We start from the raw sequence: 13,190 nt of genomic DNA on the forward strand, positions 1-13,190 counted from the left end.
TTCAAATTAATTTTTATTGCAATCATTAAATCAAAGTGATATTAAATCTAATTGAAAGAATAACTGCAGTTTTTTTTGTGTTAGCCATTAGCCTTAACAAGTCCACGTACATATGTAGGTGAATGTTTTTGTTTCATTGATGTTTTTATTGGTTGTTGATTGCACAGCTAGCTTGGGCATAGCCTCCCACATCATTGTGATCATCGAAGACTCTGACGATGCCCATGGTGTATTTGGATTCAATAATGATTCCTTGTACAAGAACACTACCGAACCCCATACTGGATACAGTGCTGTTGCGTTTCAGGCAAGTGTATTAGAATGCAGCTGCTTCACTCTCAACAGGACAAGGTTTGGCCATAAGATTGCTTGGAAACACTGCTATTCCTTTGTTATCTGTAATAGAAATGCCTATACAAAATTAGATAAGTTCATTGTTATGACTTTGAAAGTGATCTATCTACCATCATTTAGAAACGCAAAATTGGGATAAAATAAGCCCCACCCAGAAATCTATAGCTTTGGATGAAACCTTTCGCTCGCTTTTATACAAGCTTTGTCTCTTCCTACAGTATGTCCTCAGAGTGTGACTGTCCCGCTGAGACAGTTGGGAGGTATGCGTCGTCATAGTGTCCACAGTGAGCTAGAAGATAAAGGGCCTGATGCAGTGATGTACACAAAGTCACAAACCCAACATTTTAGCAGTTCAGCGATGTTCGGTAGTTTATGCATGTATCTAGGTCGCACTGTGCATGTGCCACAATGGTTTTGCGTTGTTGGTCTCAGGGAGGAATAAGGACCCTGTTGGGGAGGTAATGTGGAGTGGTGGCAAAACGCAGGCGTGTCACCACTGTTATGGGCGCGTGTTTGAGGCTGTGCCTGCGATCCCATACGCAACTGCAATGTCTCCAGCATCTTACTTCCTGCGGCCATGCTACTCGGCTATAGGGTTACCCAGAACTTCGTTTATTGACTGATCTGTGACAGATGCTGCTTCTCTCTGCACAGCCGCAGGTGGGCGTCTCAATACAAATCCAGGCGTCATCAGCATTTGTATTTTTTCGCACAGCTGCTGCGTACAAATTCACAGCTGCAAATGCATTTATGTACATCTCTTATTCAGGCCCCAAGCCACAATCTTGCAGCGAAAAACAAATGCCATAAGATTGGATTCCTTGGGTGTGGTATTGAAGCAACTTGTCATGTCCTCCAGTAGCTTGCATGTGCCTAGTGCTACTAAGCTCGTTCCTTAGCGGCATGTTTAAAGTTCTAACACCCGCATGGATGAAATGCTGTATGTAGTATTTCAGCCGTGTCGCAATCCCAGCATTGGTATATTGAGCAGAGTGACTGGTGGCATTGTCAAAGTCGGCCTCCTGATCGCATACCTACACACTAGGGTTAATTTTGTCAGACGCCATTAACCTAACAGTATGTTTTTTGTATTTTGAGAGAACACCAGAGGAACCGCACATAAACACAGAGAGGACATACAAACTCCACACAGGTAGTACTGCCTTGGGCAGATGTAGACATTTGTTCCATGTACACAGTTCCAGAGCAATATACACAAACTATGCATAAGCCCCTATATTTGGAACGGGTTGGGTTTGTGTGACGCCGCCGGGATCCCAGCTTTTAGATGGCTGGCGGTGGGGGCAAGCGCAACGAAGCCCTTTGCTTAGTTGGTGGCTCGCTGCAGGTTCTTTTCCCACTCTATGGGTGTTGTGGGATATATGAAAAATATTGCATGTCTACTTAAGTTGCCATAATAGTTCTGTGCAATGAAAGCTCTTTCCAGAATATTTAACAGATCTTTTAGCAGAATGTGAAAATAAAACACAAACCAACATGTGAGCATATATACGCTGTTATTAATATATGTTTATTTTATATAGGTCTTACGTCATCGTGGAGCATTGTCAATGGTGTTTGTGTTTTGGACAATAGAATTTGACCCGTTTGGAGACTTGGGTTTCACACACGGCAATGTAACTTTTGAAATTGGGCAGAAAAGTGCAAATATAACTATCCTGGTGGCTTCTGATGATGTTCCAGAACTAGATAAAGTTTTTTCCATTGTACTCACTAATGTTTCCAGTGGTCGCTTGGGGGATTTTACCAATGCTTCATTGACCATCTTTGCTAATGATGACCCCTACGGTGTTTTTATATTTTCTGAGTTGAACCGACCAATCAAAGTTCAAGAAACAAACCAAAATATTTCTTTAACAATCAAACGATTAAATGGTCTGATGGGGACTGTCATGGTTTCCTATCAAACAATTTTGGACATTGAAAAACTTTCATTTTTTCCTCCGAACATTGCAAGAGCCACGAGCGGGAAAGACTACTGGCCTATCTCTGGGAATGTTATTTTTAGAGAAAATATCAGTGAAGTCAGTATCATTCTCCCAATTCTAGATGATAGTGATCCAGAGAAATCGGAGTCTTTATTTATTGAATTATTCAATGTCTCATTAGTGGAAAGAGTACAACGTCAGCCTGGTAAGTACACAATTTAAGCTTATAAAATGGTATGCTAGAAATTATGTCTTAGAAGATATAATGTAGATTTAGTATACTTTGGAAGCGCTCCCTGCAGAGGTATTTTCTCTGCCTGGGACTGCCAGTCTGTCTGCTATAGCATGGAGAGCGCTTCCCATGGGAAGCCACCCCCCCCCTGCTTTAACGTCAGACAAATCTGGTTTCTATGTCCTGCAGCTGATGCAGTCTATAGAAGTCAGCCTGATTAGTAGAGCCAGACCTAAGCCACACCCCCAGACCTAAGCCCCACTCCCGCTGCCGCTGGACTTATGCCCTGCCTCCCAGTACATCAGCCATTAATCACTGGGGGGAAGGGAAGGGAGGGAGACTGCAGGCCCCCCGGCCAGACAGAAAATGAGCCGCTGCTGGTTGTGAGCATTCAATCAGAATCCTAGAATGCAGTTAATAAATGATTGCTAAAATCTGATTGGTTGCAGTGGGAAAAAACCTCCACTTTTCCTTTTTAGAACTTCTAGTAAATCTTTCTTGTTAAGTTACTTAGTACACCAAAAATAATAGCTGTAGCATAGATTTAGCATCTTTTTTAGCTATGGAAAGATCTGAAACTGTCGCTGATCTTGAAAGTGGCAAAAATTAACACTTTTTTCCATTAGTTTTAAACTAAAAGTTCCCCCCACACACACCATGGGATCTATTTACTAACAGGTGGCTTTTCTGCAGTTTTCAGAGCACCAGATTTAGAGTAAAGAATTGATGAAAACATGAATGTTTAGAAGGAGGAAAATAATGTTAATAATAGTCATCAATTCAATTACTTATTGTCACTACAAGGACATCAAATGGGGTAATATTATTTTATTAATATACTTGGGTTAAAAAATAATGCAAAAATAATGTCTACTTTAATGAAGCAATATTATTATTTATTAATTCTATTAAAAGGTCATTCATTAATTGTTAATTGGTGTTAAAAAAAGGATTAATTACAGAGGCAACAATTATTAAGTTATAACTTTGTAAATAGTGCCCACAGACTGCACTGAGAACAACTTGTTGTGTTGTCCAGAATGCACAGACTAATGTACTTTTGGCTCTGGGACAGTAAGGCCTAATTCCGCAGCTGATTTTTCAAATACCATGACGCCCAATTTCAGCTTCTGTACACGCAGTAATTCTGATTGGTGCGTTCCTAGACGCCACCATCGGATACACTATTAAAACTTGTACCAGCCCTATGGCAGGTGCAGTTTCTCCTCATGTGTGAGTGGCCGTGGATACTGTATTTAGATGCAGCCGATGTCGGCCTAGCCACCCTCCTGTTACCTCCCAGGAACACCCACTAAAAACCACACTCCCTGCGTTCAAGTTCGTTCTACGGCTTACTTCGTAAGTATCCGAATAGCGTGCCACTCAGATTAATGCGCAGTATTGGCCAACTGCATTGTGAAGATACAGGGTTCCAAATCACTCAGGCACGGTGATAGATGAAAAACCAACAGTGGTTTATTGTACAGAATGTGTTATAAACAGTTCAGCACAATTCCATACGACAATTCCCACCACAAACTCCTGACAGAATATCACTTCCTAACCTAGGAGCAGAGAACCTCTTCCAGCAACACAGGGGCCCAGATATATCCAATATAATAGGATCCACAGCAGATCCCTGGCAGAACATTACTTCTTACCCTAGGGCAGGCATGTCCAAACTGCGGCCCTCCAGCTGTCGTGAAACTACATATCCCAGCATGCCCTGACACAGTTTTGCTGTCAGAGAATGCTAAAGCTGTGTCAGGGCATTCTGGGATGTGTAGTTTCTCAACAGCTGGAGGGCCGCAGTTTGGACATGCCTGCCCCCTAAGGTCAGATAATTTCTCCTCAGCTATCTGGGTATCTCTACTTATACACCCAGAAGCCTCAGATTGCAGGGGTATGTTTTACTATCTTGATTTAGGATTTTAAAGCATTGGAATACAGTATACATGTTCTAATCAAGGTGATTACATCAACCAGAGAGCCACCCTGTCTGGCCAATTTACTGTTGGACAGTAGGGAGTAAACAAAAGGGACAATTGTCCCTTAACTGTCTTAATCTTTGAGTGTAAGTAAACAATATAAAACTATGGCTAACATAAATACATCACCTAGAATGTAACAGATAACATAACGCGAGTGCATACATTGTAATATAAGGCTAGTTAAAACACAGTATGGGGGGTGAGCAGGGACATGCTATGGGGAACGAACAAACAGAAAAAATGAATATATAGGGGATATGGGGATAAAAAGTAAATATTTGACATGGGACATGAAGCATAGCTACAGTATATTAATTGTCACTGACTCCTCATTTTCTCACATGCATGAGTATCGGCATAGTGTGTGACTCGGATTCATGAGTAGTGCTGGCCAACTGCATGAGTATCGGCATATTGTGTGACTCGGATTCATGAGTAGCGCTGGCCAACTGCATGAGTATCGGCATAGTGTGTGACTCGGATTCATGCGCAGTATTGGTCAACTGCATGAGTATCAGCAAAGTGTGCGACTCAGATTCAGGCGCAGTATTGGCCAACTGTGAAGTATCAGCATAGTGTGCGACTCGGATTCATGCGTAGTGCTGGCCAACTGCATGAGTATCGGCATAATGTGCGACTCAGATTCAGGCGCAGTATTGGCCAACTGTGAAGTATAGGCATAGTGTGCGACTCGGATTCATGCGCAGTGCTGGCCAACCGTATGAGTATCAGCATAGTGTGCGGATCAAATTCAGGCCCTGTATTGGCCAACTGTGAAGTATCAGCATAGTGTGCGACTCGGATACATGCGCAGTGCTGGCCAACCGCATGAGTATCTGCATAGTGTGCGACTCAGATTCAGGCGCAGTATTGTCCAACTGTTAAGTATCAGCATAGTGTGTGACTCGGATTCATGCGTAGTGCTGGCCAACTGCATGAGTATGGGCATAGTGTGCGACTCGCAATCTGGGCCTAGGACTGCATTTCAAAACTACATGCTGAAAGCATACTGAATCCACATGGCATTAGCATGTTCTGAATCATTGCTTCATTTTCTTTTATTCAGATGTTGACCAGAAAAGAATAGTAGCATCTGAAAGGCACCAAATAAGTTCTCTGTTGCTCTAAATTTACATGAGTACCTGTAAATATGAAATACATTAGTCCTGAAACAAAAGATATTTTTACTTATTTTCAGTTATCATATAAATACATAAGAAGCTATGTAGATTTATTTACAGAGTTATGATGATTTTATTTTAGCTTTATATGTTTTCTGTAGGCTGCCTTTTCTCTCTCACTGAAAATGTGTCCATTGCTTTCTTTAGTCTTAAACTCGCCACGTCTTGGATCTAGAAGTGAGACTGTGGCACAGGTCATTATTAATGCCAGTGATGATGCTTTCGGAGTGCTCCAGCTATCCGCCACTTCCGTACGCGTTGCTGAAAGTTATGTCGGACCAATAATTAATGTCACTAGAACCGGCGGGATGTTTGCTGACGTTTCAGTGAAATTCAAGGCAGTGTCCATAACAGCAACTGCTGGTGAGTACCAAATGTCCCATCTAAGATATCGCATGCCCTAACTGGTTTGGTTTCATTCATAATTGACTTCTAATTTACTTTGAGATCCTGTAAGATTGTACATAGTTTTACATTCTTTAGTATTTTGACAGACGGTACAATCAGTATACAAATGAGATACCCCAAAATTTCCAAGATAATTCTCCAATGGCACAGTAATAATGTTGCCAGTGCCAGTATGATGGGAACAGGCATATATACCATTCTACAGTCTACCCCGTAGCCAGGCCTGTATTTATACTGTAGATGCAAGTCAGTGACTCATGATACCTCACAGATATTTCTCATTAGACAGAGACTACTTTAGAAACATCCTACTTATGTGCAGAGCCGGCCCTAGGCATAGGCAAACTAGACAATTTCCTAGGGCATCTGGTATGCCTAGGGGCACAAGCAGCTTCTGCTGTTTAAAATGATATGCGGCATGCCTATATTCTGAGTGTAGCATTTTGTATGCAGATACAGCCACAGTCGCACACAGTATATAGGGATGCCGCATATCACTTTAATCAGCAGAAGCTGTTTGTGCATCCTAGCCACATAGCAATGCAAATAAGATGCATTTTCATAAAACATAGGCACCCGACTTTAGCAGAGCTGCCAGTTGACTCACGCCAGGAACTATATGTGTCATTACGTGTATAAGGGCATTAATAATGTGTAACATATGTGTAAGGGGCACTATGTGTGTCATTATGTGAATAAGGGCACTAATAACGTGCGGCATATGTGTAAGGGACTTTATGTGTGTCATTACGTGTATAAGGGCATTAACAATGCGTGGCATATGTGTAAGGGAAATTATGTTTTTAAGGACATTAATAATGTGTGTCATATGTGTAAGGGGCATTACTGTGTGGTATTATGTGTATAAATGCATTACCAATGTGTGGCATTATGTGTATAAGGTGCTCTACTGTGTGGTATAACGTATAGAAAGGGCACTACTGTGTGGTCTAATATGAATAAAGAGCAATATGGTGTGGTGTAATGAGAATACAGAGCAATATGGTGTGGTGTAATGAGAATACAGAGCAATATGGTGTGGTGTAATGAGAATACAGAGCAATATGGTGTGGTGTAATGAGAATAAAGAGCAATATGGTGTGGTGTAATGTAAATAAGGAGCAATATTGGTGTGGTGTAATGAGAATAAAGAGCAATATGCTGTGGTGTAATGTGAATAAGGAGCATCTCAGTATGATGTTATGTGAATGAGGGACACTACTGTGAGGAGTAACGTATATATAAGGTAAAGTGGTACTACTGTGTGAATAAAGGACACTATCGCATTATAAATTGTGAATAAAGTTGCACTACTGTGAGGCATAAGTTGAATTGGGGGTACTATTGTGTTGCCATGCCCCTTGCCAGCAAAAACACATACCTTTTAGGGCTGTGCGCCGAATGTGCACACTGTTCTTATTTAAATTACAGGGAGTAGAAAAAAAAAAAAAAAGACTGCTATGGGTGGGGGGTGATGGTGCTGGGAAAGGGGTGCATGGTCAGAGGCGGAACTAGCGTTGGTGCTAGGGGGCACCAGCCAAAATCTTGCCTAGGGCATCATATTGTGAATATAAAATTATGATTTCTCTAACGTCCTAGAGGATGCTGGGACTCCGTAAGGACCATGGGGATAGACGGGCTCCGCAGGAGACATGGGCACTTTAAGAAAGACTTTGACTCTGGGTGTGCACTGGCTCCTCCCTCTATGCCCCTCCTCCAGACCTCAGTTTGATACTGTGCCCAGAGGAGATGGGTGCACTGCAGGGAGCTCTCCTGAGTTTCCTGCTAAGAAAGTATTTTAATTAGGTTTTTTATTTTCAGGGAGCACTGCTGGCAACAGACTCCCTGCATCGTGGGACTGAGGAGAGAGAAACAACCCTACTTCTCTGAGTTTCAAGGTCCTGTTTCTTAGGCTACTGGACACCATTAGCTCCAGAGGGAGTCGGAACACAGGTCTCACCCTGGAGTTCGTCCCAGAGCCGCGCCGCCGTCCTCCTCGCAGAGCCAGAAGATAGAAGCCGGGTGAGTATGAGAAGAAAGAAGGCTTCAAAGGCGGCAGAAGACTTCGTGATCTTCACTGAGGTAACGCACAGCACTGCAGCTGTGCGCCATTGCTCCCATACACCTCACACACTCCGGTCTCTGTATGGGTGCAAGGCGCAGGGGGGGCGCCCTGGGCAGCAATATAAACCTCTATTATGGCATAAACACATATATACATGTACAGCTGGGCACTGTACATGTATATAAAGAGCCCCCGCCAGGTTTTTGAATAATTTGAGCGGGACAGAAGCCCGCCGCCGAGGGGGCGGGGCTTCTCCCTCAGCACTCACCAGCGCCATTTTTCTCCACAGCACAGCGCTGAGAGGAAGCTCCCCGGACTCTCCCCTGGTTACTGAGGTGACAGTGGGTTTTTCAAGAGGGGGGGGGGGGGGGAGGCACATAATTGGCGAAAAACAAGTTATTTCAGCGCTACTGGGGAAACATTCTGTGTTTTGCCTGGGTTATATAGCGCTCGGGTGTGTGCTGGCATACTCTCTCTCTGTCTCTCCAAAGGGCCTGGTGGGGAACTGTCTTCAGATAAGAGCTTCCCTGTGTGTGTGGGGTGTGTCGGTACGCGTGTGTCGACATGTATGAAGTAGAAGGCTCACCTAAGGAGGAGGGGGAGTGTATGAATGTCAGATCTCCGTCGGCAGCGCCGACACCGGACTGGATGGAGATGTGGAATGTCTTGAGTGCTAGTGTAAATTTATTACACAAGAGATTAGACAAGGCTGAGGCTAGGGAACAGTCAGGTAGTCAGACCATGCCTGTCCCTGTGTCACCGGGACCTTCCGGGTCTCAGAAGCGCACATTGTCCCAAATAATGGACACAGATACCGACACGGATTCAGACTCCAGTGTCGACTATGAGGAGGCAAAATTACAGCCAAAAGTGGCTAAGGGCATTCGATATATATATGATTATTGCAATAAAAGATGTTTTGCATATCACGGAAGAACCCCCTGTCCATGACAAGAGGGTACACATGTATAAAGAGAAAAAGCCTGAGGTCACTTTTCCATCCTCGTATGAGCTGAGTGAGCTGTGCAAAAAGGCTTGGGAATCTCCAGACAAGAGGCTGCAGATTCCCAAAAGGATTCTTATGGCGTATCCTTTCCCGCAAACGGATAGGATACGATGGGAGTCTTCTCCTAAGGTGGACAAGGCTTTAACACGTTTATCAAAAAAGATAGCGCTGCCATCACAAGATACGGCTACCCTCAAGGATGCTGCTGATCGCAGACAGGAGGTTACCATGAAGTCCATTTACACACATTCAGGTACAATTCTTAGACCGGCAATGGCTTCGGCCTGGGTTTGTAGTGCTGTAGCAGCATGGACAGACTCCTTATCTACGGAAATTGAGACCCTAGATAAGGATACCATTTTAATGACCCTAGGGCATATAAAAGATGCTGCGTTATATGTGAGGGATGCTCAAAGAGACATTTGTTTGCTAAGTTCCAGAATAAACGCTATGTCTGTTTCTGCTAGGCGAGTCTTATGGACCCGACAGTGGACGGGTGATGCCGACTCAAAGAGGCATATGGAGTCTTTGCCTTACAAAGGTGAGGAGTTATTTGGAGAAGGCCTCTCGGACCTCGTCTCCACAGCTACAGCAGGTAAATCGAATTTTTTGCCTTACGTTCCCTCACAGCCTAAGAAAGCGCCTCATTATCAAATGCAGTCCTTTCGTTCGAATAAAAGCAAAAGAGTACGAGGATCGTCCTTTCTTGCCAGAGGTAAGGGCAGGGGAAAAAGCTGCACACAGCTAGTTCCCAGGAACAGAAGTCCTCCCCTGCCTCTGCAAAATCCACCGCATGACGCTGGGGCTTCCCTGGGGGAGTCCGCTCAAGTGGGGGCACGGCTTCGACTTTTCAGCCACATCTGGGTTCATTCACAGGTGGATCCCTGGGCAATAGAAATTGTTTCTCAGGGATAGAAGCTGGAATTCGAAGAGGTGCCTCCTCGCCGGTTTTTCAAATCGGCTCTACCTGCGGCTCCCTCAGAGAGGGAGTTAGTGTTGAATGCAATACAAAAATTGTATCTTCAACAGGTAGTGGTCAAGGTTCCTCTACTGCAGCAAGGAAAGGGTTATTACTCAACCCTGTTTGTGGTTCCGAAACCGGACGGTTCGGTCAGACCCATTTTGAATTTAAAATCCCTGAACTTATACTTGAGAAAGTTCAAGTTCAAGATGGAATCGCTCAGGGCGGTCATCGCCTGCCTGGAAGGGGGGGATTTTATGGTTTCCCTGGACATAAAGGATGCATACCTTCATGTTCCAATATTTCCTCCTCATCAGGCGTTCCTGAGATTTGCTTTACAGGATTGTCATTACCAATTTCAGACGTTGCCGTTTGGGCTTTCAACGGCCCCGAGGATTTTCACCAAGGTAATGGCGGAAATGATGGTGCTCCTGCGCAAGCGAGGGGTCACAATTATCCCATACTTGGACGATCTCCTCATAAAGCGAGATCTCGGGAGAAGTTACTGGACAGCGTGTCTCTGTCTTTGAAGATATTACACCAACACGGCTGGATTCTCAATATCCCGAAGTCACAGTTGGTTCCTACGACGCGTCTGACCTTCTTGGGCTTGATTCTGGACACAGATCAGAAGAAGGTTTTTCTTCCAATGGGAAAAGCTCATGAGCTTATGACTCTGGTCAGGAACCTATTGAAGCAAAAACAGGTGTCAGTGCATCACTGCACTCGAGTCCTGGGGAAAATGGTGGCATCGTACGAGGCCATTCCCTTCGGCAGGTTCCATGCGAGCACCTTCCAATGGGACATACTGGACAAGTGGTACGGGTCACATCTACAAATGCATCAGAGGATCACCCTGTCCCCCAGAGCCAGGGTGTCTCTCCTGTGGTGGCTGCAGAGTGCTCACCTCCTAGAGGGTCGCAGTTCGGCATTCAGGACTGGATCCTGGTGACCACAGACGCAAGTCTCCGAGGTTGGGGAGCAGTCACACAGGGAAGAAATTTCCAAGGTCTTTGGTCGAGTCTAGAGATTTATCTCCACAACAACATCCTGGAGTTGAGGGCCATATACAACCAGGGCCGGACTGGCCATCTGGCACTTCTGGCAAATGCCAGAAGGGCCGATGGCCACGTGGGCCGGTCCAGCGCTCACTGATACACGCTGCCGCTCAGTCCGGCGGCAGCGTGCCTCAGCTGTCAGGAGAGGAGAGCGCCCGCCAGCGCGGCTGTGTCTGGCGCGGCGGCGTATAGCGGACTTCAAACCAGCCGCCGGTTCGTGAGCCAATCAGAGCTCGCGGACCGGCAGCCAATCAGAAGCCGCCGGTCCGGCGGCTGGTTTGAACGAAGTCCGCTATACGCCGCCGCGCCAGACACAGCCGCGCTGGCGGGCTCTCTCCTCTCCTGACTCACCCGTCCCTCACAGCCGGAGCCCGGAGGAGAAGCAGCAGCAGCAGTGCAGCAGCGGTAAGCAGCTGCAGCACGGGCTGCTGTGGGGGCAATTGTATACCTGGCACTGTGGGGGCAATTGGTTGGCACTGTTGGGCATTTGTATACCTGGCACTATGGGGGTAATTGTTTACCTGATACTGTGGGGGCATTTGTATACCTGTCAGGTATACAATTGCCCCCACAGTGTCAGATCCACAATTGCCCCCACAGTGTCAGGTATTACCTGACACTGTGGGGGCAATTGTGGATCTGACACTGTGGGGGCAATTGTGGATCTGGCACTGTGGGGGCATTTGTATACCTGGCACTGTGGGGGCATTTGTGGATCTGGCACTGTGGGGGCATTTGTGGATCTGGCACTGTGGGGGCATTTGTGGATCTGGCACTGTGGGGGTATTTGTATACCTGACACTGTGGGGGCATTTGTATACCTGGCACTGTGGGGCATTTGTATGCCTGGCACTGTGGGATTATTTGTATACCTGGCACTGTGGGGGCATTTGTATACCTGGCACTGTGGGGGCATTTGTATACCTGGCACTGCACTATTGGTGGCATATAATGTAAATTTCGGCTCATACCGTGTGCTATAATGTAAATTTCGGCTCATACCGGGTGCTATAATGTGAATTTTGGCTCATACTGTGTGGTATAATGTGAAAGAGGCACCAGTACTAGATAGTATAAGGGGTCCTACTATTGTGGTGCATAATGCGTATAAGGGGTGTATGGTGTGGTAAACTACACTGAAGGTCACGCCCCCTTTTGAGTGGCCACGCCCCCTTTTCTGGAGCTTAATTCCAAACTTCACATTTCCATACCCCCACTTAAAAATTTCCACTTCAACCACTGGTTGTGTGTATTTTAATAGAGAATGATGTACACTTGTATGTTGTTAGAATATTAATTATATTTGTAAGAGCATAGACTAATAAGTGGGAGGAGTCAGGAATCGTAAGGGGAGAAGTCACAGAGGTGGGCCTGTGTGCTTCAAAAATGCCAGTGCCTATTTTTAGTCCCAGTCCGGCCCTGTATACAACGCCCTACGTCAAGCGGAGGCATTACTTCGCGACAAACCAGTTCTGATTCAGTCGGACAATGTCACCGCAGTAGCTCATGTAAACCGCCAAGGCGGCACAAGGAGCAGGGTGGCAATGGCGGAAGCCACCAGGATTGTAAGCGCACTGTCAGCAGTGTTCATTCCGGGAGTGGACAACTGGGAAGCAGACTTCCTCAGCAGACACGACCTGCATCCGGGAGAGTGAGGACTTCATCAGGAAGTCTTTGCGCAGATCGCAAGTCGGTGGGGACTGCCCCAAATAGACATGATGGCGTCCCGTCTCAACACAAAGTTAAAAAGGTATTGCGCCAGGTCAAGAGATCCTCAGGCGATAGCTGTGGACGCCCTGGTGACACCGTGGGTGTTTCGGTCGGTCTATGTGTTTCCTCCTCTTCCTCTCATACCCAAGGTGTTGAGAATAATAAGACAGAGAAGAGTGAGAACAATCCTCATTGTTCCAGATTGGCCACGAAGGACTTGGTATCCGGATCTACAGGAATTGCTCACAGAAGATCCGTGGCTTCTTCCTCTAAGA

At 45.6% G+C, this 13,190-nt stretch overlaps 1 protein-coding gene across 1 annotated transcript in view; it reads left to right on the plus strand.

Moving 5' to 3' along the window:
* The window catches only part of ADGRV1 (adhesion G protein-coupled receptor V1), a 1,000,765-nt gene that overhangs the window by 258,325 nt on the left and 729,250 nt on the right, over positions 1–13,190 (plus strand). The window contains exons 28-30 of the mRNA XM_063964002.1: positions 168–307; positions 1,899–2,508; positions 5,855–6,070. Of these exons, the coding sequence (XP_063820072.1) occupies positions 168–307; positions 1,899–2,508; positions 5,855–6,070 (966 nt within the window). The remainder of the gene's footprint in view (positions 1–167; positions 308–1,898; positions 2,509–5,854; positions 6,071–13,190) is intronic.

Source organism: Pseudophryne corroboree, chromosome 1 (genome assembly GCF_028390025.1).
Source record: "Pseudophryne corroboree isolate aPseCor3 chromosome 1, aPseCor3.hap2, whole genome shotgun sequence".
In the NCBI taxonomy this organism is placed as follows: domain Eukaryota; kingdom Metazoa; phylum Chordata; class Amphibia; order Anura; family Myobatrachidae; genus Pseudophryne; species Pseudophryne corroboree.